The sequence below is a fragment of the Talpa europaea genome (genome assembly GCF_964194135.1).
Source record: "Talpa europaea genome assembly, chromosome: 9".
In the NCBI taxonomy this organism is placed as follows: Eukaryota; Metazoa; Chordata; class Mammalia; order Eulipotyphla; family Talpidae; genus Talpa; species Talpa europaea.
In genome coordinates, this window is record NC_140076.1 from 76,451,750 (window position 1) to 76,473,911 (window position 22,162).

Consider the following 22,162-nt stretch of genomic DNA (forward strand, 5'->3'; position numbering starts at 1 on the left):
TCTTTGGGATATTTTCACATTTGCAAACAGGTAAAAGGTTGATGATCAGGAGAGACCTCGAGATCAGAAGAGCCTCCCTACCTCCAGATTCCTTTTCCCAGCTACAATGATCTTCAATCTCAAGTCCTGCTTAATGAGAGGACAGCAGGCCTCAGGACCACAGGCACCTACTGACCTAACTCACCAAAGGGGGCCCACATCAGAAACCAAATGTCCTCATTTACTTGGGGGAAAGGCTCTTTTAAGTAGAGAGGACTCTGCTCTGCCAGAACCAAAATTAGAAGGAAATAGCTGGGCTCACCTCTATTTGCCCACAGCCTATGCTGAGTGTCTGCTGTGTGCAGGCCTGGTGCTTGTGCCACAGATAGTGCCCATGCCCGGAGCAGGATCCCTAGCTGCCCATAGCTTCTGCCCATGGGCTGGGGCTTCAGGATGCCACCACCGCCTGGCCCAGGCCAAGTATCCAACTCAGTCTGTGTTCACTCAGGACTCCCCTTAGTGAGGAAGGTGAGATGGGGAGGGGCCAGGGACTGCAACTGCTTTCACCCAGGTTCCAATGACCTCTGGATGATCTAGTGATCATTTTGGGGAATCACTTTCTTGTTTGATTCCCTGCTTTTTCTGACATAGCCTTGCAACTCTTTCCTCATGTAGTTTCTGTGATGCAGTGTGTCCTGGCTCTCTTTCTTCTTTCTTCTGTTTGACAGTTTACTGCTCTGTCTCCTTTGATGGAGCCTCTGTCCACTTCTTAAATGTTAGTGTTCCCCAACACCCTATCCTTTTATTTTACATACTTCCATGAACATTTCATCCACTCCTCTGATTTCACCATCCTCAGTAAGTTGATCATTTCTAAATGCATATCTCTAGATTTAGCTTGTGCAAGCAAAATTCCTACTTTCTCGCATCTACCCATCCTGTTTTCTCACTGTTATTTGGTAAATCAGGCTCTAAGCTAGAAACCTGGGGGACATGATTCCCCTGCTCTCTCCTAGCACTCAAAGTTTCTACTTCTGAAGCCTCTCTCCATTGTGCCCTCTCTTCAGCAAACTCATGGCCATGGCCTTGGAGCTGGGATAATATAAGGTGATTAAGAACTCAAGGTTGGAATTGGACTGAGTTTGAATCTTGTGTAATATTTTTAAGCCTCAGTATCCATATCTGTACTATGAAGATTAAAAAGATGGCCTTTCCTCCCTGGTGGCACAAGGGGTTAAAATGCAACCTATGAAGCTATCTGCAGCCACTGCAGCATGAGTTCGATCCCCGACCAGGGAGTTACCCACATGGCGCAGTAGACCTCTCCTGACTTGCCCGCTGCTCCCCTCAGCAGTGTATTTCAGTCAATCTGCCTGTTCTGTTCCCCATTCTGTCTCTGGTGAATCCTCTCACACCCCTCCCGCCACACCTCTGGCCTGTACCCCAGTTCTTGTATGCATAAATAAATCTTTCAAAAAATAAAAGATGGCCTTTATGAATGTTGAATAGAGTTGATGTTGAATAGAGTGCCAACATATAGTAAACACTGGATTCATGTGTTGGTCTATAATTTTAGAATTCCAGAAATATATCTCTTGTCTCAAGGTCCTATTCTACTGAGATGGTAGAAACAACATAAGTCAGTTTGGTTTACCTCTCTTTTCTCCCAGGATGAAGTCCAAATTGGGGGGATGTGTGGGATGCTAAGACTTGAGAGGAGAGGCCCATCTGATCCTTGGCCACCTATTTACTAGCCACTGACACACCCCCTTTCTCCTCATCTATCTGGCCTTTTCAGGCCCAGGGGCCCATCTCCCAAGTCGAAGAGGGGGTAACTCATCCAGGTACTTCTTTTCTGACTGGGTTGGGGGAATTTCTGCATGACTAAGAACATCTATGCTTGGCTCATTACACAACTATTCTTTCTCACGACTGATTCTCTCTACTTCCCCACCCTGATGGGGGGCAAAGGGGACTCCTTTGCCTTCTGGTCTCACAACACCTACTTTCTTCAAATCCCTCTTTTTCCAAAGTTTTGTCTCAGTTCCAGGCCTCCTCTGTCCCTCTGAAGTTCTGGATATTTTGTTTCCAGCCCTTCAAACTTTTCCCCTGAGGCCATGAGCCAAGGCTGCCTAGAGGCTTCAGCAGGGAATGAGGGAAAAGGCAAAAGGAGAAATCCCAGGCAGGGGCTATCAGTAGATATCCAACATTTTTTCAACATAGTCATTGTAATTATTTTTATTAATTCAGACCCTTTTATTTCTCACCTGTGCTATAAATTTTCTGCAATAAATTTCCAACTGGTCTCTGTCCCTCATTTCACCCCCTCCAAGCCCCTGCTGCAAAAGAAATCGTTTTGAATTATAAATCTGGTTCTGACCTATGTCTAAAGTGTTCTTTGTTTGGCTCATGGCTGCTCCCCAGACCACATCCCAGCACCTGCAGGATTTAGTCCTGTGCCTCTCTGTAGGGTAAGGAAAAATGTCAGGCTTTTCTGCCCTCCCGCCATCAGGATAGATGATGGATCCTGCGGTCCTGAATGCATGCCTGATGGCGGGCACCTGGAATAGGCGTGAACATAGGTAGATGGGATTCACCTGGGCTGAGACTGGGCTTATAAGGGCGGCGTCACAGTGACGCCAGCAGAAGCCGAGAGAGAAGCAGAAAATGCCGGCGAGCCCAGATAGAGTGAAGACTTGCTGGGGGGCTGGGAGGCTGGCCAGCACCCCTGCTTGCCGTATGCCTCGTGAACCCTAATAAAAAACCTGCAAAAACTACTGAGGACTCTGACTCCTCCTTTACCCGGTCTGCTGGATCATAGAAAATCTGCACTGGTCCATTCCTGACCCTACACCCTGGTTGAGCTTTGTTCTCCTATAAAACCAAACAGATTTAAATTTCACAAACTGAAATGCAACTCAAAACTACAATAAGATACCATCTTACACCAGTGAGAATGGCACATATTAAAAAAATTAGCAACAACAAATGTTGACAGGGATGCGGAGAAAAAGGAACTCTCCTGCACTGCTGGTGGGAGTGCAAACTGGTCCAACCACTATGGAAAACCGTGTGGAGTTTTCTCAATCTGCTAAAAATGGAGCTTCCATATGATCCTGCAATTCCACTCCTAGGTATTTACCCAAAGGACACGGAAACATTAATTCAAAAGGGCACCTGCACCCCTATGTTTATGGCAGTACTATTTACAATAGCTAAGCTATGGAAACAACCCAAATGCCCAAAAATAGATGACTGGATCCAGAAGATGTGGTACATATACACAATAGAATATTACTCAGCAATCAAAAAAGATAAACTAATGCCATTTGCAGCAACATGGATGGAGCGGGAAGGATCATGCTCAGTGAAATAAGTCAGAAAGAAAAAGAAAAATACCGGATGGTCTCACTCATAGCAGGAATTTAGAAAACCTAAATAAGGGACCAGGAAAAAGGCTAATTATAATTAAAAAAAGTGAAAATCAAAATCAACAAGCAACTATAAACCAGAGACACACTACAGTGGGGAGAAGGGAGTAGGATCAAAACAAGGGTGGTAGGAATTTTACAGGGATGATAACCCAGATGAAAATGCATACATTGCACAAAAATGAAAAATGATGTAAAAAATATATAAAATCAAATAAATTTCCCAAACTCACCTCCTTTCTTGAACAGGCTGCTTGACTGGGACTCCTCTCTCCTTCAATCTAATGAATTCTGTTCACTTTTTTTTTTAAGATTTATTTTTATTTATTTATGCATACAAGAGGTGGGAGACCAGAGGTGGGAGGGGGGGAGGCGTGATGATGGCGGGGAGGCGATGAGAGGATTCATCAGAGACGGAGTGGGGAGCAGAACAGCCGGATCTACTGAAATACATCGCTGAGGGGAGCAGCAGGCAAGACAAGGGAGGTCTGCTGCGCTTTACGTGAGTTAGCTCCCTGGCCGAGATGGAACGAAATCAGGCTGCTGTGGCTGGCAATAGCCCGATAGCACTGAAACCTAAGCCCTACGCCACCAGGGAGGCACAAATCCTGTTCACTTTTTAACCCAGATCAACTGTCACCTCAACTAGGAAGTCTTCCTGTATGTCCTTCATAGCTCCTAATTACAGAAATTACCTCCTCCGTCTAAGGAGGATTGTCTGTATATCATAGACCTTTGACTATATATGTCTATCGCTTTTTCCAGACCCAGCAATCTTCTTCAGGCAATTGACTGTACTTATTTATCTCTGCACCCTACACCACCTAGTTAAGTGCACAGCGCCAAGTAGGTCTTCAAGTTAGCCAAACCCAAGAATACTATAGACGGTAGAGCAGGGTTCCTGGGAACACCAGGGGTAATGACCAGGGCAAGGCAAGGGCAAGGGCATATGGTACTTAAAATAAGGTCTAGAAGGGAAGGAGGAAAAAGAGCCCAGGGTACCTCCAGAAAGGGAGCGCCCTTCCCTGACTCTGGGGCTATGGTCTTTTTGTGTCTCCCCACCTGGCTGGGCGCCTCCGACGCAAGAAACTACAAATCCCAGAGGCCCCTGCGGCACACACCGGAAGTGTCCTGCCGCACTGTGGCGCCGGTGAGGGGCGGTGGCCCAGCGGCGGGAGATTCAAACCTGGAAGAAGGAGGAACATGGAGGGGAGAGGAATGGGCCCCAGCCGTGCGGTCTGTGAGTGCCAGAAGGGACCAGGAGGGTTCATCAATGGTGCTGCTGATCGGGGGTGGTCCTGGGAGAGGTCGTAGCGAAGACCGGGCGCGGGGCTTGCCTGGCAAGGGCCCGCGGGACTGTGTTTCTTTGGGAGGGAGACTCAGTCTACACTCCAGCGGGCGGAATCGGGGCTGAGAAATGCCCCGACTTACTGCCGCACTTCAGAGCTTACAAAGAGTTTGTCCTTGTACCCAAATTCTTGGGCTCCAGGGCCGCATGTTCCTTAAGGCTCAGCAGTATACTGATGGCTACCGTTTTGCCGAGCGCCACCAGGGGACAGGGCACCGAAAGAGACCTGGGGAACCCTTTGTGTGGTTTGTTGGGGTTTTTTTTGTTTGTTTTGTTTTGTTTTTAAAATGCCGTTTTGAGACAATGGCTCTCAAGCTTTAGGGTGTCAGAGTTACGTGGGAAATTAGTTTAAAATGCAGATTCCTGAATTCTATCACAGAGCTTCAGCTCTGATGGTTCTGGATTGGGACCCATAAACTGCATTTGTAATCCACACTGCTGTGCTTCTTCCCTCGCCCCAGTTAATTGTGATGGAGGTAGTTCTTGCATTACACTCTCTAAAACACTGTTTTAGAGAGACTAGGGTTGAAAGAATAGGATGTCTGAGATGTTTCCATCCGATCTTCTGAATGAAAGGCAAAATCTCCTTCCACTTACCTTTCTTAGGGCTCAAAAAGCAAAGTCTAACTACACTCATCTGTTGAAGGAAAGCTGGTTCCAGACATAAGGAGGGCAGAACGACTTATTTTTTTTTTAAATAATTTGTGTGCATGTACAAGGTCCTGCCCATCTCTCACAGTCCTGGATTCATAACTCTGAAGTGATATCATTCACTTACTGGTTTATTTTCCATGCTTAGCAACCAACGCTTGTTTCTTGTACACACCCTTGGAGGGACTGATGGTTTCCTGTGATTGGCCAGTGTGTTCAAATCTGAGCATGAAGGGGTGTGTGTGTGTGTGTGTGTGTGTGTGTAACTTGCTTAACTGCCACTTCAAATAAGACCTACCCCTCCCCCAATCATTTTGCAGTGTATGCAATATAAGGAAATAAGATAGAGTGGGAATGCCTTTAAATGCTGAGCCAAAGACAGATTTACTGAGCTTTGCCTCTTTTCAAGTCCTTGGTGTATGTGTGTAGCCTTCTCTCATCTGTCTGATTTTGTATTCTCTTTCCTAAGTAGTCTAGAGAAATAGGGGAGAGGTTGAGGGAAAAGGGTAAAGGGAGCTGTGGCTAAGGCAGAATATGAGTGCTGTCTCATTTAAGGGATTCCCTACTATTTGGAGGTGAGAGTATTGTCTGCATTTTATTTGGCCTGGAAAATTATTTTCCTACTCAGGTGATCTGTGCCAAAAAGGAAAGTGATACCTTTGTGATCTTTTGAAATTCTTTGTCCTTTCACTTAATCCCAAGTGAGGGGCATTTTCCACATGGTTCCCTCTGTTGAACTGTCTTTACTCCTTTTCACCTGATTGTTCTTTAAGATTCTTCTCATAGGTAGAATTGTTTGCTTCCTCTGCCACTTTCATTGACTGTTCATGAGCTACCATCACACTTACCACATGAAATTACACTTTTTAGTTATATGTTTTTCTCCTCCAGTAATAATCTCTGTATTATAGGATACAGACTCAGATAGTTTTACTGGGTGGGAGCAGAAGATTGGAGCTAGGTGTCACCTGGGAAGAGGGGGACAGGAATGTGAGAGATGCTTCAAGTCTCTGAGCAGTTGCCTAAGAAAGTCTGTTAAGTTTTAAGGCTAAGACTCTCATCTATGCTCCCTTCACTGACCTTATCCCCTTGCATTCCCAGATGAACGCCTCACAGCTGAGGAGATGGATGAGCAAAGGCGGCAGAATGTAGCCTACCAGTACCTGTGCCGGCTGGAGGAAGCCAAGCGGTGAGTAAAGGGACTGCCTCTTCCAGTCTCCCTTTCCCACCCTGCTCCCCACCCCACAGCGCCAGCTGCCCAAAGCAAATGCAAAAGGGCTAGAGTCCATTCTGTGAAAAGGGAGAGTTGAGGGCCTCTTAGGTGGTGCAGGGATTAGAGTCTCAGCGCTATGAAGCTATCACCAGTCACTGCAGCCTGAGTTGATAGCCCCGCCAGGGAGCTAACCCACATGGCGCAGCAGACCTCTTCTGTCTTGCCCGCTGCTCCCCTCAGCAGTGTATTTCAGTAGATCTGCCTGCTCTATTCCCCTACTCTGCCAGTGGTGAATCCTCTCACCCTTGCATCTCTGGCCTATACCCCAGTTCTTGTTTGCATAAATAAATAAATATAAATCCTTAAAAAAAAAAAAAAAAGGAAAAGCAAGAGTTGAAATAACACCTTTAAAAAAAACCCTTTACTTTTTTAGAGTGTCTTAGGTTCATAGTAAAATTAAGAGGAAGATGCAGAGATTTCCTATATAACCCCTATCCCTACCTATGTGTAATTTCTCCTATCATCAACACCCCCCCCATAAAAGTGGTACATTTATTATAATTGATGAGCCTTTGACATATATAATTACCTCAAGTCCATGGTTGACCTTAGGGTTCATTCTTGGTGTTGTGTAATCTGTGGGTTTGGACAAATGTATCCATTATTATAAGTATCATAGAATTTCACCACCCTAAAAATCCCTGTACCTCTTCTTTTTTTTTTTTTTTTTAAGATTTTATTTATTTTTTCACAGACAAGCTAGGGGGTGGGGGTGGGTGGGAGGATTCACCAGAGACAAGAGTAGGGAGCAGAACAGGCAGATTTACTGAAATACACTGCTGAGGGGAGCAATGGGAAAGACAGGAGAGGTCTGCGGCACCATATGGGTTTCTCCCTGGCCAGGGCTCAACTCAGGCAGGCACTGTTGGTAATAGCTCTAAGACTTAATGCCAAGACCACCATGAAGAGCCCCACTCCCTCCCCTCTCTTTTCATACCCCTCCCACCACCAGCTTTCCCCCGATACCCACACCCACTACTGTTTCAATAGTTTTGCCTTTTCCACAGTATGTAGCCTTTTCAGATTGCATTCTTTCTCTTGGTAATATGCATTTGAGCTTACAGTGTGTCTTGTCATGGCTTGATAGCTTATTTCTTGTTAATGCTGAATAATATTCCATGGTCTGGATGTACTGTAGTTATTATAATACATTCTTGACAATCATGAATAAAGTTGCTATGAACATTTGCTTATAGGTTATTGTGTGGACATAAGTTTTAAACCCCTTTGGGTACATACCAAGGAGTATGACTGCTAGATTCTACAGTAAAAGTGAGTTTAGTGAGGAGCTACCAAACTGCCTTTCAAAGTGGCTATAACATTTTGCAATGAATGAGAGCTTCTGTTACTCCACATTTTCACAACATTTGATGTTGTCAGTGTTCCAGATTTTTGCCTTTCTAATACATGTGTCGTGGGGTCTTGCTGTTATTTTAATTTGCAGGCCCTTGACAACCTATGATGTGGTGCATGTTTTCATATGCTTACTGTCATCTGTTCATCTTCTTTGATGAGGTGTCCTAAGGCTTTTGGCCCATTTTTTAGTTGGTTGGTTGTTGTTTTAAAAGTTCTTTGCATATTTGGAATAACAGTCGTTTATTAGATACCTCTTTTTTTTTTAAAAAAAAGATTTATTTATTTATGCATACAAGAACTGGGGTACAGGCCAGAGGTTCAGGGGTGAAAGGATTCACCAGAGACAGAGTGGGGAGCAGAATAGGTGGTCTGACCAAAATACTCTGCTGAGGGGAGCAGTGGGCGAGACAGGAGAGGTCTGCTGAGCCATGTGGGTTCCCTGGCCAGGAATGAAACTCATGCTGCAGTGGCTGCGGATATCTGTGTCTTCACCCCTTGTGCCACCAGGGAGGCCCCTCTTTAAGATTTTCTACACAGGTGGTTATAGCATTTGCAAATAAAGGCAACATCGTGTCTTTTTATCCTCCTACATACTCTATACATATCTCTAAAATCTCTGGAGGTTTGCTACATAACCATGCCTTATAATGCCCAACTAAGTTACCCCATTAATCCTTGGAAAATCAACACCCAGGATATTTTCAGAATTTTATGATTCTCTCAAAAAAGTCAACGTTTACAGTTGGTAAAAGTTTTCAAGTTAGACTCTTTAAAAAGTTTTGGTTGTAGGGCCTCCCCTGGTGGCGCAGCAGTTGAGCGCTGGGCTGTGAAGCTGCCCGCAGCCTCTGCAGCGCCGGTTCAATCCCCGGCAGCTGGTGAGGGTCCCACATGGTGTGCAGACCTCTCTTGTCTCGCCCGCTGCTCCCCTCAGCAGTGTATTTCGTGAGTCTGCCTGTTCTGTTCCCCACTCTGGCTCTGGTGAATTCTCTCACTCCCCCGCACTTCTGACTGTACCCAGTGCTTGTATAAATGAATAAATAAATCTTTAAAAAAGTAAATAAAAAGTTTTGGTTGTACTGTCTCTTAATCATCTTTTTTTTTTTTTTAAAGATTTATTTATGCATACAAGAACAGGGGTGTAGGCCAGAGGTATGGGGGGAGTGGGAGAATTCACCAGAGACAGAATGGGGAACAGAACAGGCAGATTTACTGAAATACACTGCTGAGGGGAGCAGCAGGCGAGACAGGAGAGGTCTGCTGTGCCATGTGGGTAGTTCCCTGGCTGGGGATTGAACTTGTGCTACAGTGGCTGCTAGCTTTATAGTGGCGATGCTTAACCCCTTGCACCACCAGGGAGGCCCTCTCTTAATCATCTTTAATTTAGAACAGTTCACTTTCCCTTTTCAGTTATTTATGTCATTGGCTTATTGAAGAAACAAGTCGTTTGCTTTGTAAAACTCTATATTCTGTCTTTGTTGGTCTCCTTGTCACTTAACTTGTTCCTATATATCTGTTTCCTGTAAACAGATCTTGGCTCTGAAGTCTTGGTTAGGTTCAGGTTCAACATTTTTTTTGCGAGAACTTTTCCTTGGTGGTGGTGTGCCCTTCCTACAAGAGTTGGGGTACAGGCCAGAGGTGTAGGGTGTGGGAGGATCACCAGAGACAGAGTGGGGAGCAGAACAGGCAGATGCACAGAAATACACTGCTGAGGGAAGCAGTGGGCAAGTCAGGAGAGGTCTGCTGCGCCATGTAGGTTGCTCCCTGGCCAGGGATCGAACTCATGCTGCAGTGGCTGCCAATAGCTTGATGATGCTATTTTTAACTCCTGCACCATCAGGGAGGCCCTCATTAGCTCATTTAATCCTGGCAACTGTGGCAGGATGTACGGGTCATATTATTTCCATTCTGCAGACGATATAAATGAAGCTCAGAGAGGTGAAGTGGGGGAGCTAGGGAGGAAAGCAGGTCTTCTGTGGACTGTGACCTTTCTGTCCCTTTGTGCTGCTCCTTCCCCATGGGAGGGTTCCCCACTCCCTTCATCATCATCATCAAAGCTGGGTTATGGGCTGTATAGATCATTCAGGCAGATATGACTTTCCTGTGCCTTGGTTCTCAGAAAACATGCAGAATGAAAGAAGTAAGCGGATTCAGCTCACAGGCATGATCAAGCAGGTTCAGGATCTGTCAGTTAAGATTTTCTAGGTGGGGCCTCCCCGGTGGAGCAGCGGTTGAGTGCTGGGTTGCGAGGCTGCCCGCCGCCTCTGTAGTGCCGGTTCGATCCCCGGCTGCTCCCCTGCCACCGGAGGAGGGTCCCACATGACGCGCAGACCTCTCCTGCTGCCCGCTGCTCCCCTCAGCAGTGTACTTCAGTCCTTCTGCCTACTCTGCTCCCCGCTCTGGCTCTGGTGAATTCTCTCACCCTCCCGCGCTTCTGACTGTACCCAGTGCTTGCATAAATAAATAATTAAATAAATGAATGACTGAATGAATAAATAAATAAATAATCTTAAAAAAAAAAGATTTTCTAGGTGACTGGAGGCTGGGGATTGACCAAATCAGGTGTTTGGACAGCTGGGGGGAAATGGGAACAGCAGGCAATGGCCAGAGAGCAGGAGAAAGTCAGGCTGCTGACGGGGGAGATAGGGGGCACAGAAGGTCCTGTGGTTAGAAGGAACTGCTGCGGCCTGCCAGTGTGGATCACCACGTACTCTGGTCCCCTCAGCTGGATGGAGGCCTGCCTGAAGGAGGAGCTTCCTTCGCCAGTGGAGCTGGAGGAGAGCCTTCGGAATGGAGTGCTGTTGGCCAAACTAGGCCATTGTTTTGCACCCTCTGTGGTTCCCTTGAAGAAGATCTATGACGTGGAGCAGCTGCGGTACCAGGTGGGGAACAGAGGTCTCTATCTTCCTCCTTCTTCCTCTTAAACTGCCCCTTCTCAAAGCTTAAAAGAGTAGGATGACCACATAATTATTGTCCAAACCCAGACACTCATGAACATGAGAGGAGAATGAAAGTGCTAGTAATCATTGTACAAGGACAACAATTGTGTCTCACAGCCAGATGGTGTGTACTAGCCTTAGCAGTAAAGGACACTTGTCTAGGTGAACTTGAAGGTGCTCCCAATGTAAGGTTTCCAAGAATTTTCTACGCCCACTCTACACTTGGAGGCTGTGGGCTTTGTCATCTTCATGATGCTGCCAAGGTATTCCGCCCCTTCCTTGCGTTCTAGCCAGCGCAACCCTCCACCCCTTTCCATCCCAGTGAGCGACTCTTTTTCTAGGATAGTAATCCTATCCCCGTGCCATCCTTCCCAAATGTCCAGCTGGGTCATCCATTCCTGGTGGTTTCTGTACTGGGGTGATGGGAAATGCATAGGGTAAGGGCCTCTGGCTCCCCCCTCCTCTTGAATCTCCTAGCTGTGGTCTGGACTCTGCCCATTGGGAACCCTGAGAACTATGAAAATAGATTCTCTTCTCTTTCCTTCTCTTTCAGGCAACTGGCTTGCACTTCCGTCACACAGACAACATCAACTTTTGGCTGTCTGCAATAGCCCACATTGGTCTGCCTTCGGTAACAATGGCCCTCAAGATTGGTTCTTTATTCTTCACCAGCCCCCCAGCCCTACCCCCAGCACAGACACTGTTTCCCAGGGGCCGTTAGCCCTCATCTCCATGTGTCTTCTAAACTAACTTAATCTGAGCATCTAAGTTCCTTGGGCTGTGTGTCTTTGAACCAGGTTACTTGGCCTCCATCCACTATCCTGTGGATAAAAGATGGTGAAGGCTCCTTGGCCCAAGTGTGTTTTGCCCAATTTCCCTTAGGCAAGTGAGGCCCTGTGTAAAGCAGGAGATGGGTCTTATCTAGGCCAGCCATCTTTTCTCCAGAAATTCATAGTGTGAAGTAAGGGCACACACATCCTGAGGAGGGAGACCCTGGTTGACACATGCTGCATGTCCTCTCACTCTTTGAATCTCCGTGTATTTCTTTTTTTGTTTGTTTGTTTTTTAAGATTTATTTATTTATTTATACAAGCACTGGGTATAGTCAGAAGTGCGGGAGGGTGAGAGAATTCACCAGAGCCAGAGCGGGGAACAAAACAGACTGACGAAATACACTGCTGAGGGGAGCAGCGGGCGCGGCAGGAGAGGTCTGCGCGCCATGTGGGACCCTCGCCAGTGCCCAGGGATTGAACCAGTGCTGCAGAGGCTGTGGGCAGCTTTGCGGCCCAGCGCTCAACTCCGCGCCACCAGGGGAGGCTCTCAGTGTATTTCTTATGTGGAAAATGGGACTAGTAATCTCTGTCCCGTCTACCTTATGTCGGTAGGTTTTCATGACCTGTGTAAATTTCCTTTGTGAGTTATAAAGAACTATGCAAATTAAAATATAAGTGTATGTCTTCTTTCTGCTTTGTCTTCTTTACTGTGATGAGAACTACCAAGCAAGGAAATGACATCAAAGTAACACATATTCCTCAGCTGGGCTGGAACACATGCAGGTCTCTAGATTTGGTTCTTTCTTGTGAATCTAAAGTAACCGAGAGGTATTAAGGTTAGACCTTGTTACAGTCGCTCGGTGGCCTGGGAAGCCATGCCAGGGCAACTCAGCTTTTAAAGGGACCTCCCTCCCCACAACTGAGGGATCTTGGTTCTTGCCCCTGCCCCGCCCCTTGGTCCTTGGCAACATATGCCTCATTGGGCCCTCTGGGGGTCCAGCCAGCTTCCCACTTGCCACCTTTCCAGTGAGCGTTTGATGTATGGGGCATAGGCTCACTGTGTCTATAGGATGAACATGAGGGTCACATCCCTTTATCCTGGATTGCCTTGTCTGATATTTGGTTAATCTGCAGCTGTGTGTCTGTGGATGAGTTTTGGATTAGTCTGTGTCTCTAGTGCCCTTCTTTTATGCTGGGCTGGCTATAGATGGTTGGGGATTGTCTAGATAACCTAGACCAACCCAGGCCGCAAGGGAGCACACATTCTAGGTGAGAGAGGAAGCCCATTCCTTAGCCCCCTGTCTCCGTATCTGGTGCTGCTTTAAGATTTTCAAGGTAGTAACTGGCTGGTTTCTCCTCCAGACCTTCTTCCCTGAGACCACAGACATCTATGACAAGAAGAACATGCCCCGGGTAGTCTACTGCATCCACGCACTCAGGTGAGACAGCCCCAACTTTGTCCTCTAGCTTCCTCTGCATGGATGCAGCTAACAATAATAGCAGCATTGCGTCAAGAAGCGTGGAGGGTCGACCACAGCAAGCCCTTCTCAGGAGAGAGAAACTTTAGACTTACATAGTTGTGTTAGATTTACGTGCATGTGTGTAGACATATTTAAGGGCAGGCAGGTAAGAGTCTTTAGCTTATGACTGGGGTACAAAGGAATCAGAATAGTATCCATCAAGAGTATTACATACAAGTCACTTAGTGTGAACTGGAAAGACTGTTTGGTCCTACTAACAGCCACTCTGTGACCGTTTCTAGTGTCCATGGTGTCATCTCTTCCAGGCTTCTTTTCCTGTGTCCTTTCAAGCTTCTGTGCCCTGGCTCAGTGTGTCCCTGCTTATGCACTTTCCACCTTCTTTTTCCATCCAATGTTGTGCCTTTCCAATCCCTCCACCTCCTACAGCATCTCATTTCTCTCTTTTATAGCACTTGCCTCCGGCTGACTTAAATAACATCCCTCCCTCTGGACTGGGGGTAGCTTGAAGGCAGGCGTGGAATGATCTCCTGCACTCTGGATTGGGGGTGGCTTGAGGGTAGGTGCTGAATGATCTTCTGCAAACCCATCGTGAGGAGATGTCAGAATGAATAGGCCCCAATGCCTTCCATTCTTTTCAGTCTCTTCCTTTTCCGGCTGGGATTGGCCCCACAGATACATGATCTATATGGAAAGGTGAAGTTCACAGGTAAGCCCAGTTGCTTCCCCAACCACACCACCACGTCCAGCCAGGGCCTTGGGGGTTTCTGGGCTTGATGAAGTGCCCATGTGTCATTGCAGCTGAGGAACTCAGCAACATGGCCTCTGAACTGGCCAAATATGGCCTCCAGCTGCCTGCCTTCAGCAAGATTGGGGGCATCCTGGCCAATGAGCTCTCAGTGGATGAGGCTGCAGGTAGGAATGACCTCTGCCCTGCTAGGGATAGACTCAGTGACAATTGGGGGACTCTGGTCCTCAGGCTTTGGATGTTGGATGTTGGGTATGTCTTATCCATAAACAGGGCCATCAAGCTACCTGATTTGCCTCCCCCTTTGGGTAGAAAAAGGGCATGATGTACAGCGTGACCTGCAACTGGCCTGGGGTTTGTTCTGGCTTCCTGACCTTGTCTCCATGCCCTCTCCCAGTCCATGCTGCTGTTCTTGCCATCAATGAGGCAGTGGAGCGAGGGGTGGTGGAGGACACACTGGCTGCTTTGCAGAATCCTAATGCTCTGCTGGGAAATCTTCGCGAGCCTCTGGCAGCCATCTACCAGGAGCTGCTGGCCCAGGCCAAGATGGAGAAAGCTGCCAATGCCAGGAACCACGTAAGGAGGAGCCTTAGAGCACAGGGGTTAAAGATGACAATCTTGAGTGAAACCAGGACTCCTGTCTGTCTTGTATCTAGGTTCCTTAGTTGCTTAGAGAAACTGTAACTTTTCAGTTATTTTAAAGGAGAATTCAGGAGAATAATGAGAATTCAGAAGAGAAGACAGGAGAAGAGGTACTGGGAGACTGGGCCTTCCAGGAAGGCTGAGTGAGGTTCTGGAATATAGAAATGGGTGAGAACTGCCTTGGAGATTCCAAAGGTTGGTTTGATTAAAAGTTAGTGCCAGAGGATTAGACCCTCAGTTTCCTAGATACCTTCCAACCAGACTAACCTTTGGCCTTGGGGAGATCCCCAGAAGTATAAATAGGTATAGACAGGGAGAGAGGAACAAATGAAGATTGATTTGGTTTTCCCAGGTTCCCACTCAATGTGTCTTTTGCAGGATGCTGGAGAAAGCCAGGACATCTATGACTGCTACCTAACTCAGGCTGAAATCCAGGGCAACATCAACCATGTCAATGGTAAGAGAGAGAGGCCAGGAGGGATTTGGAGGTGCTCTCGGGTAAACCCCTGCACTGGTAGGTTTGGGGATGTTTTTTCCTAGGCCAGAGACCCTGTAGTCTCACTTGTTCCAGGTTAAGGTGAAAATTAAGGTAGTCTATGTTCTACTTTCTGACTATCGATGTCTGGAGAAGTGGCTTCTATCAAAGGGGGCTTCTGTCTGCATGGAGATTCATGGAGAGGCGGAGCTCTTGGTGCTGGGAGCAGTTAGATCAGGTCCTTCAACAGGGAGTGGAGAATGGGGAGGGGAGGGAGAGATCAGGGCAGGAAAGGCTGCTTGAAGGTCCAGAATAGAGTGGCATCTGCCTGTTTGGGTCAGGACATCCTCAGCTGGTGAGATGGAAAGGCTGTGAAGATCAGACTGAAGAATTTGAGCTGGACCAAATGGGTACTGGAAACACAGGCGCCCCCGGGGGAGAGGGTAACTGGGCAGGCAGGATGAAGGCAGATTCCTAGGGCCAGGATGGTAAGGGGTGGACTTTCTCAGGCAGTCCATTATGGAGTCTTGGTCTTTTTCATTTTTCAGTCCATGGAGCACTAGAAGTGGTTGATGAAGCCCTGCAAAGACAGAGCCCTGAGGCCTTGCTTAAGGCCCTTCAAGATCCTGCATTGGCCCTGCAAGGAGTGAGACGAGACTTTGCTGATTGGTACCTGGAACAACTGAGCTCAGACAGAGAGCAGAAAGCACAGGTTAGGCTCTACTGGCTGCCACCTCTGGCTAAGATGAGAGGCTTCTTATTCCAGCATCACCACTGTCAATTCTCTGTATTCATTAAACCCCTTATGCTTCTACCCCCTTGCATGGAAAAGCCATCAACCGTTGTCTTTTGTTGTCTTTTCCTGTGTGTTGGTACCTAGTGATAAATGCTGTGGTAATCTGACTACATGTTTAAATTGTTAGATCAGGGCCTCCCCGGTGGCGCAGCGGTTGAGCGCTGGATTGCGAAGATGCCGGCAGCCTCTGCAGCGCTGGTTTGATTCCGGGCTGCTCCCCGGCCACCGGAGGAGGGTCCCGCATGGTGCGCAGACCTCTCCTGCCGCCCGCTGCTCCCCTCAGCAGTGTACTTCGGTCCTTCTGCCTGCTCTGCTCCCCGCTCTGGCTCTGGTGAATTCTCTCACCCTCCCGTGCTTCTGACTGTACCCAGTGCTTGTATAAATAAATAAAAATAAATCTTAATAAATAAATGAAAATAAATAAATTGTTAGATCACCCCAAAGCCCAGTGATCTAGACTGATCAGCTTCAGCTTCTACCCTCTGAGAGTCTCTCAGACTTACTGACGATGAGGGCTGGGTGGGGGGGGGGTCTTTTGGCAGTCTAGTAGGCAGTGATATGCTCCCCCATTGCTAAATTGGGGTCTCAATTTAGCAATCTTATTTCAGTGCTGCTAACTCTCTCCCTAACATTCTATGTTTGTGGTACCTATGTTGTTTCAGATGCTCGCTAGATAATAAAAATCCGAGGTTAGGAATTGGTTAATAGGGCCGGGTTGGCCAGGTTTGTCAGCCTAAAGGGGAGAGGTGGGATTGCAGGAGAGTGAGTGCATGGGTCTGAGCGCTCCTGCTGGCAGCTCCTAAACCATATCAGTGCCCCAGGAGGACTCTTCTCTACTGCAAGTCTTCCCTCTTTCAGGAACTGGGCCTGGAGGAGCTTCTGGAAAAGGAGGAGGTCCAAGTGGGTGTGACTGCAGCCAACATGAAGGGTGATCAGGAACAAGCCAGTAAGTCAGTTCCAGGTTCTTACTGGCTCTTGGAAGAGCATCTGACCCCTTTGCCAGCTTCTGTGTAGGACAATGCAAACTGCTGCCTAGTTTTCCACCCTGGCAAGGGCATTCTTCCCTGGAGGGTGTGCCTGTTTCCTGGCTGTCTGGAGGGACACCGCAATTGGTTCATTATGGTCTTAGAGATAATAAAAGTCAGTACTGCAGGCTAGACTCCTGGGCATGCAGCTTCCTCCTAGGCAACCCCTTGGACTTGGACAGCTTTAACCTGCTGCAGTTTTCTATGGCCTCTGAAATGTATTGATCTCTCAGATGATAGAGAAACGCATGATCCAACTCTATTTTCCTTAAAAACACTATATAGGAATATAATTCTTTACTAACAGAAGGTGAGTTAGTGATTGCCTCCCTCCTAGGGAGCAAGAGAGGAGAGAGATGGAGTGTGAAGGTCCCACGCAGTAGCCTGTGGCCACCAGACCTGCTGCACTTGCTTCCCTTGTTTTGATTTGTTGTCAGCTTCTAGGTTGCTCAGTAACCATTAGCCTTTATCTCGGACCTTTCCTTTCAGCTTGCATGCCCCCCCCCCCCCCACTCCTGATGAACTGCTTGCCTTATCAGCTCAGCTCATTCCCCGCAGCTGTTGCCAGAGTAATCTCTCCAGCACAGATCTGATCTGATCTTCTTTGTTGAACACCTTCAGACCTTGTGGGCTTGTCCATTATTTATTGTTGACCTTAATAAGACCTTTCCAGAGCTCTCCCCACTCCCTTCTCTTCAGCCCCCAGCCCTCCTACCACCAGGTCTCCAGTCCTCTGGATTTTGCTTCTCCCACATTTTCACCTGTCAGAAGCAACTGAAAATTTCCTCCAGAGCTACCTGCAATGTTTCCTCCTCTGTGAAGACATCCTACTCTCTCCCACTGAAATCCCTCCTCCCTTGCATTGCCCTAGCGTTTGAGGAGGGGGAAGTACCTCTAACAGCAAAGACAGCATTGCTCTGAGGTATTTTTTGCATTATTTCTCCCTAGTGGATGTGCCCTCCTTGGTGCCAGTGACCATATCTGCTTGGCATTTTGTAAGCCCTAGTGTTTGGCAGCTGAAACTACATTGAGGCACTGTGATCCCTTTTAACTGACTCTGACCCTTTACAGCCCAAATGGCTCTGCTTTGATGCTGGCTCTTTCTTCCTCTGTGCATACCAGGAACCTCTTGACTATCCTCATCTAGTTACCTTCTGTAGCCTCCTGTCAATCTTGTTCTCACCACCTTAGGAGCTCACTGCTCGGTGATAGTCACTCTCAGGTACTTGCTGAGTTACTCAACTTCTAGGCCTGCCAAATTGCTTTTCACAGAGTCTCTTCTTGAAGCTACCCAGCCCCTTTTCCTCCTGGACATTTAGAAAAACATTTTTAACCTGGAAGAACAGTTTTCAAGAGTAATTGCAAAGCTGTTTCCCCTCAGTAATCCCCATCAGAGCCTCCTTGGCCAAAAGAGTAGAAATGCCCAGCCGGTACAGCCTCTCTCCTACTTTCCTGCAGTGCTCTGGGCTGTGCAGAGGATCAACAGAGCCATCCAGAGGGGAGTGGCTGCTGATACTGTGAAGGAGCTCATGTGTCCTGAAGCCCAGCTGCCTCCAGTCTACCCCTTTGCCTCAACTCTGTACCAGCAAGAGCTGGCAGTGCTCCAGAAGCAGCAAGAGGGGGTAAGCTCCAGATATGAGGGCCCAGCTCTTGGTTTCCAAAGCAGCTGGAGGGATCAGTCAGTCAAAAGCAGGCTCTGGGGACTCTCTTGGATGATGCAGGAGATTAGGGCAGAGAAGAGGACTGCCATCCTGCATGTACTGCTCAATACCCTGGAGTGAATGCTGCTTTACACACTCATTTAATCCTTAAAAGACCCTATCAGGTGTGATTTCTATCTTAGAGATGAGGAAACTGAGATGCAGAGGTTAAGTAACTTTCCAAACAACCACTGTAACTAGAAGTGCTGGGAGTAAGTACAGAGCCAAATGTATTGAAGTAACTGAAGTAATTTCTCTGCTGTCCCACCTCAGCCATGTCCACATGGACTCCCAATATACCTGAGGACCCAGAGAGGGAAAAATAGATGATGTAAGTGGAAGAAGAATTCAGACCAGGAAAAGGGTAGGAGCAGAACTAGGAGTAAATCTGGAAGGCTTCCTGGAAGAGAGAAGACTCAGTAGAGAATCATCCCTGCAGCAGGCCCTTATAGCACACTGACCCTAGGCACAGCCCTCAGGCAGGGCATAGTCACAACTTCAAAATTTATGTGACAAAGAGATATAAAATAAGTATTAAGAGGTAAAGCGCAGTGACTAAGCTGCGAATGTTAAAGCCAGAACTACCCAAGCTCTGACTGCTGCTTCCTAGGTTTGTGACCTTTAGCAAGTTATTTAGCTACAATTCATATGTAAACTGGAAACAATAACATACTTACCTTATAGAGTTATTGTAAGGACTAAATGTGTTAACATGTGCTTGGAAACGATCCTGACACTTAAGTTTTAGCTATTCCTATTATTTACAACATTCTGTTTGTATAGAGTGGGAAGGGTGCTCCAGAGAGAGGGAACAGCAGAAGCAGCTATTTGGAAAGGAGAAGACTGGGCTGGGAAGTGGGACAAGGCCTCGTGGTGGTGGTACAGTGTGGACGTGCCCACTTTCACTTCCTCTCTGAGAGCCCAGAAGCTTCTAGATGTGTAGTCAAGACCAGAAAAAGACTGCTAGAGCCCACTGGCTGAGTGTGGGCTCTAAAACTGGGCAGTTAGGTTTCATTTACATCACAGATGAGTGTGGGCTCATCTGTGAAGCATGAAATACATTGAGCACCCAGTAAGCCATTCCCACGTGTCAAGTTTGAGTAATTGTTAGTGAATGAATCATACCTGTGAGTTTGGGGGTGGACACTGGGATATGGGGAGTTTTAGGGCCAGGATCAGGCTTCTCCCCCATCACAGGAGCTTGACCAGGAGGAGCTCTTCGTGGCTGTGGAAATGCTCTCAGCAGTGGTCCTGATTAACCAGGCCCTGGAAGCCAGGGACGCCAATGGCTTCTGGAACAGTCTGGTGAACCCTGCCACTGGCCTGGCTGAGGTGGAAGGAGACAATGCTCAACGGTGAGAAGGAATTAGCCACGTGCTAAGAGTGAGGGGTGGCGGGAATGGAGCCAGGACTCCATGTTCTTGTTGGAGACTCCTCTTTTACGTGAGGCCCTGCTCTTGGACCAGCCCACCCTCTGGGTCTGTTTGCTGGTTTATGTTTCTTCCTGATAGTGGGTGGTTCATGGTCATTCCCTTTTCCTCCTTTTATTCATTCCTTCATGTGAAGGCTTAAGTACCCACTCACATGCCAGATACTGTTCTGAGTGCTGGGAAACAACAGTGAACAAAACAATGTTCCTGCTCTCATCAAACTGACATGACAGGGCCTCCCGGGTGGCGCGGCGGTTGAGCGGTTGAGCGCTGGGCTACGAAGCTGCCCGCAGCCTCTGCGCCAGTTCGATCCCCGGCTGCCGGCCAGTGTCCCACATGGCGCAGCAGACCTCTCCTGTCTCACTGCTGCTCCCCTCAGCAGTGTACTTCGTCAGTCTGCCTGTTCTGCTTTCCGCTCTGGCTTTGGTGAATTCTCTCACCCTCCCCCACTTCTGACTGTACCCAGTGCATGTATAAATAAATGAATGAATGAATGAATGAATGAATAAATCTTAAAAAAAACAAAACTGACATGTTAGTTGAGGAAGACAGACAAAAACCCAGTCAGATGATTAGAAGAGAAGAGGTGCTATGGCAAAAAATAACAGGACATAGGGATTAAAGAAGGGGAGCATGTGTGTCTATCTAACAGAGTGGCTGTGGGAGGCCTCTTTGGTAAGGGGCTCACTTTAGAGAGACCTAGAAGGCATAGGTGATGGCCATGAGGCTACCTGGGGCACAGGCCCTGAGAAGAAGTCAGAGTGGTGTGTACTAAGAATGTCAGGTAGCCATGTGGCAGGGTGGAGTGTGGAAGGGAGAAGAGTGGGAGAGGAAGTAGCAGAGCTCTTAACCATGTGGCTCCTGGCTTTCATTCCAAGTGAGGGAGGAAGCCAGGGGAGGGCTCTCCGTGAGGAGGGAGATGATCTGACCTACTTTTAATAGGACCCCTCTGGCTGCTGTGCTAGGAGTCAACTGTAGGGTCAGGATGGGAGAGGTGGGGAGACCTGTTCAATGTCTGTTGGAGTAATCCAGGCAAGTGATGACAGGGCCTTTCCTAGGGTGGTAGTGCAGAGGTGGTAAGGAGGAGGCCAATTTTAGATATATTCTGAAAGCCCAACTGGCAGGATTTGGTTATGTAGTGGATCTAGGGTATGAGAGAGATTAGAGTTGGGTGTGACACTGGGGTTTTGGGCCTGGGATTGCAATGAATATTCACCATGCTGGGAAAGAACACAGGAGACACAGGTCAAGCAGGGAACCAGGAGTCGAGCTGTGAGCTGTTATAAGCGCCTCCCTTGAAGATCTAAGGAGGCAGCTGGGATGTATGAATGCTCTGGAGGTGTACTTCATGATACTTCAGGCCGTGAGATTAGGTGAGATGACCTAGGATATGAGTGGAGCAAGAGCTCAGACTGAGCCTGGGGGATGCTCTGGTGTTCAGCGGTTAAGGAGGAAACAGCAGAGGAGGAGGTTAGAACAACCTGTGAGGTGAGAAGAGAACCAAAAGAGTATGATGATCTGGAGGTCAAGCGAGGACAGTGGTTCAAAAGATCCCCCTGATTCTGTCTAATATACTTGCACTGCTTATCGCACCCTCTCACCCTGCTGCCAGTTACTTTGATGCTTTGGTGAAGCTGCGACAGGTGTGTGGAATAGATGGGACCATGTTGAGCTGGAATGACCTGCAGGCCACTGTGTGCCAGGTCAATGCCCATGTCCAGGAAGAGACCGATCGTGAGTGCCGGGGGCTGGGGGACACGGCCCAACATGGGCAACCCTATCCTTTAGCCATGAGTCTGGACCCTCTGCCTACTAGCTCTTTTTCCCAGAGGTCCTTGCTGTCAATCTCATCAATGAAGCTCTGGACCAAGACAACCCTGAGAAGACTATCTCTGCCCTGCTGCTTCCCACTGCCGGCCTGGATGGTGTCAGCCTCCCTGTTGCCCCTCGGTACCATCTCCTCCTAGTGGCAGCCAAAAGGCAGAAGGCCCAGGTGAGGTTTGCACTAGCTAGGTTGGTCCCTGGAGCAGAAAGAACATCCCATGTGGGTAGAGTTGTGCCCAGTTTGCACCCTGGGACAACGCCAGGGCAATAGATACAGTTTCTCCCCAGGGGTGGGGT

The 22,162-nt window shown here is 47.9% G+C and overlaps 1 protein-coding gene across 1 annotated transcript in view; it reads left to right on the forward strand.

The window, feature by feature from the left end:
* Nucleotides 1-4,571: 4,571 nt before the first annotated feature.
* The window catches only part of IQGAP3 (IQ motif containing GTPase activating protein 3), a gene marked incomplete at its 3' end in the record, with an annotated part of 37,256 nt that continues 19,665 nt past the window's right edge, over nucleotides 4,572-22,162 (forward strand). Inside the window, exons 1-15 of the mRNA XM_084242931.1 lie at nucleotides 4,572-4,650; nucleotides 6,511-6,598; nucleotides 10,761-10,917; nucleotides 11,528-11,605; nucleotides 13,110-13,186; nucleotides 13,867-13,934; nucleotides 14,027-14,140; nucleotides 14,371-14,549; nucleotides 14,994-15,072; nucleotides 15,639-15,802; nucleotides 16,745-16,832; nucleotides 18,370-18,533; nucleotides 19,809-19,966; nucleotides 21,654-21,775; nucleotides 21,871-22,034. Coding sequence (XP_084099057.1) covers nucleotides 4,614-4,650; nucleotides 6,511-6,598; nucleotides 10,761-10,917; nucleotides 11,528-11,605; nucleotides 13,110-13,186; nucleotides 13,867-13,934; nucleotides 14,027-14,140; nucleotides 14,371-14,549; nucleotides 14,994-15,072; nucleotides 15,639-15,802; nucleotides 16,745-16,832; nucleotides 18,370-18,533; nucleotides 19,809-19,966; nucleotides 21,654-21,775; nucleotides 21,871-22,034 — 1,737 coding nt within the window. The 5' untranslated portion in view covers nucleotides 4,572-4,613. The remainder of the gene's footprint in view (nucleotides 4,651-6,510; nucleotides 6,599-10,760; nucleotides 10,918-11,527; nucleotides 11,606-13,109; nucleotides 13,187-13,866; nucleotides 13,935-14,026; nucleotides 14,141-14,370; nucleotides 14,550-14,993; nucleotides 15,073-15,638; nucleotides 15,803-16,744; nucleotides 16,833-18,369; nucleotides 18,534-19,808; nucleotides 19,967-21,653; nucleotides 21,776-21,870; nucleotides 22,035-22,162) is intronic.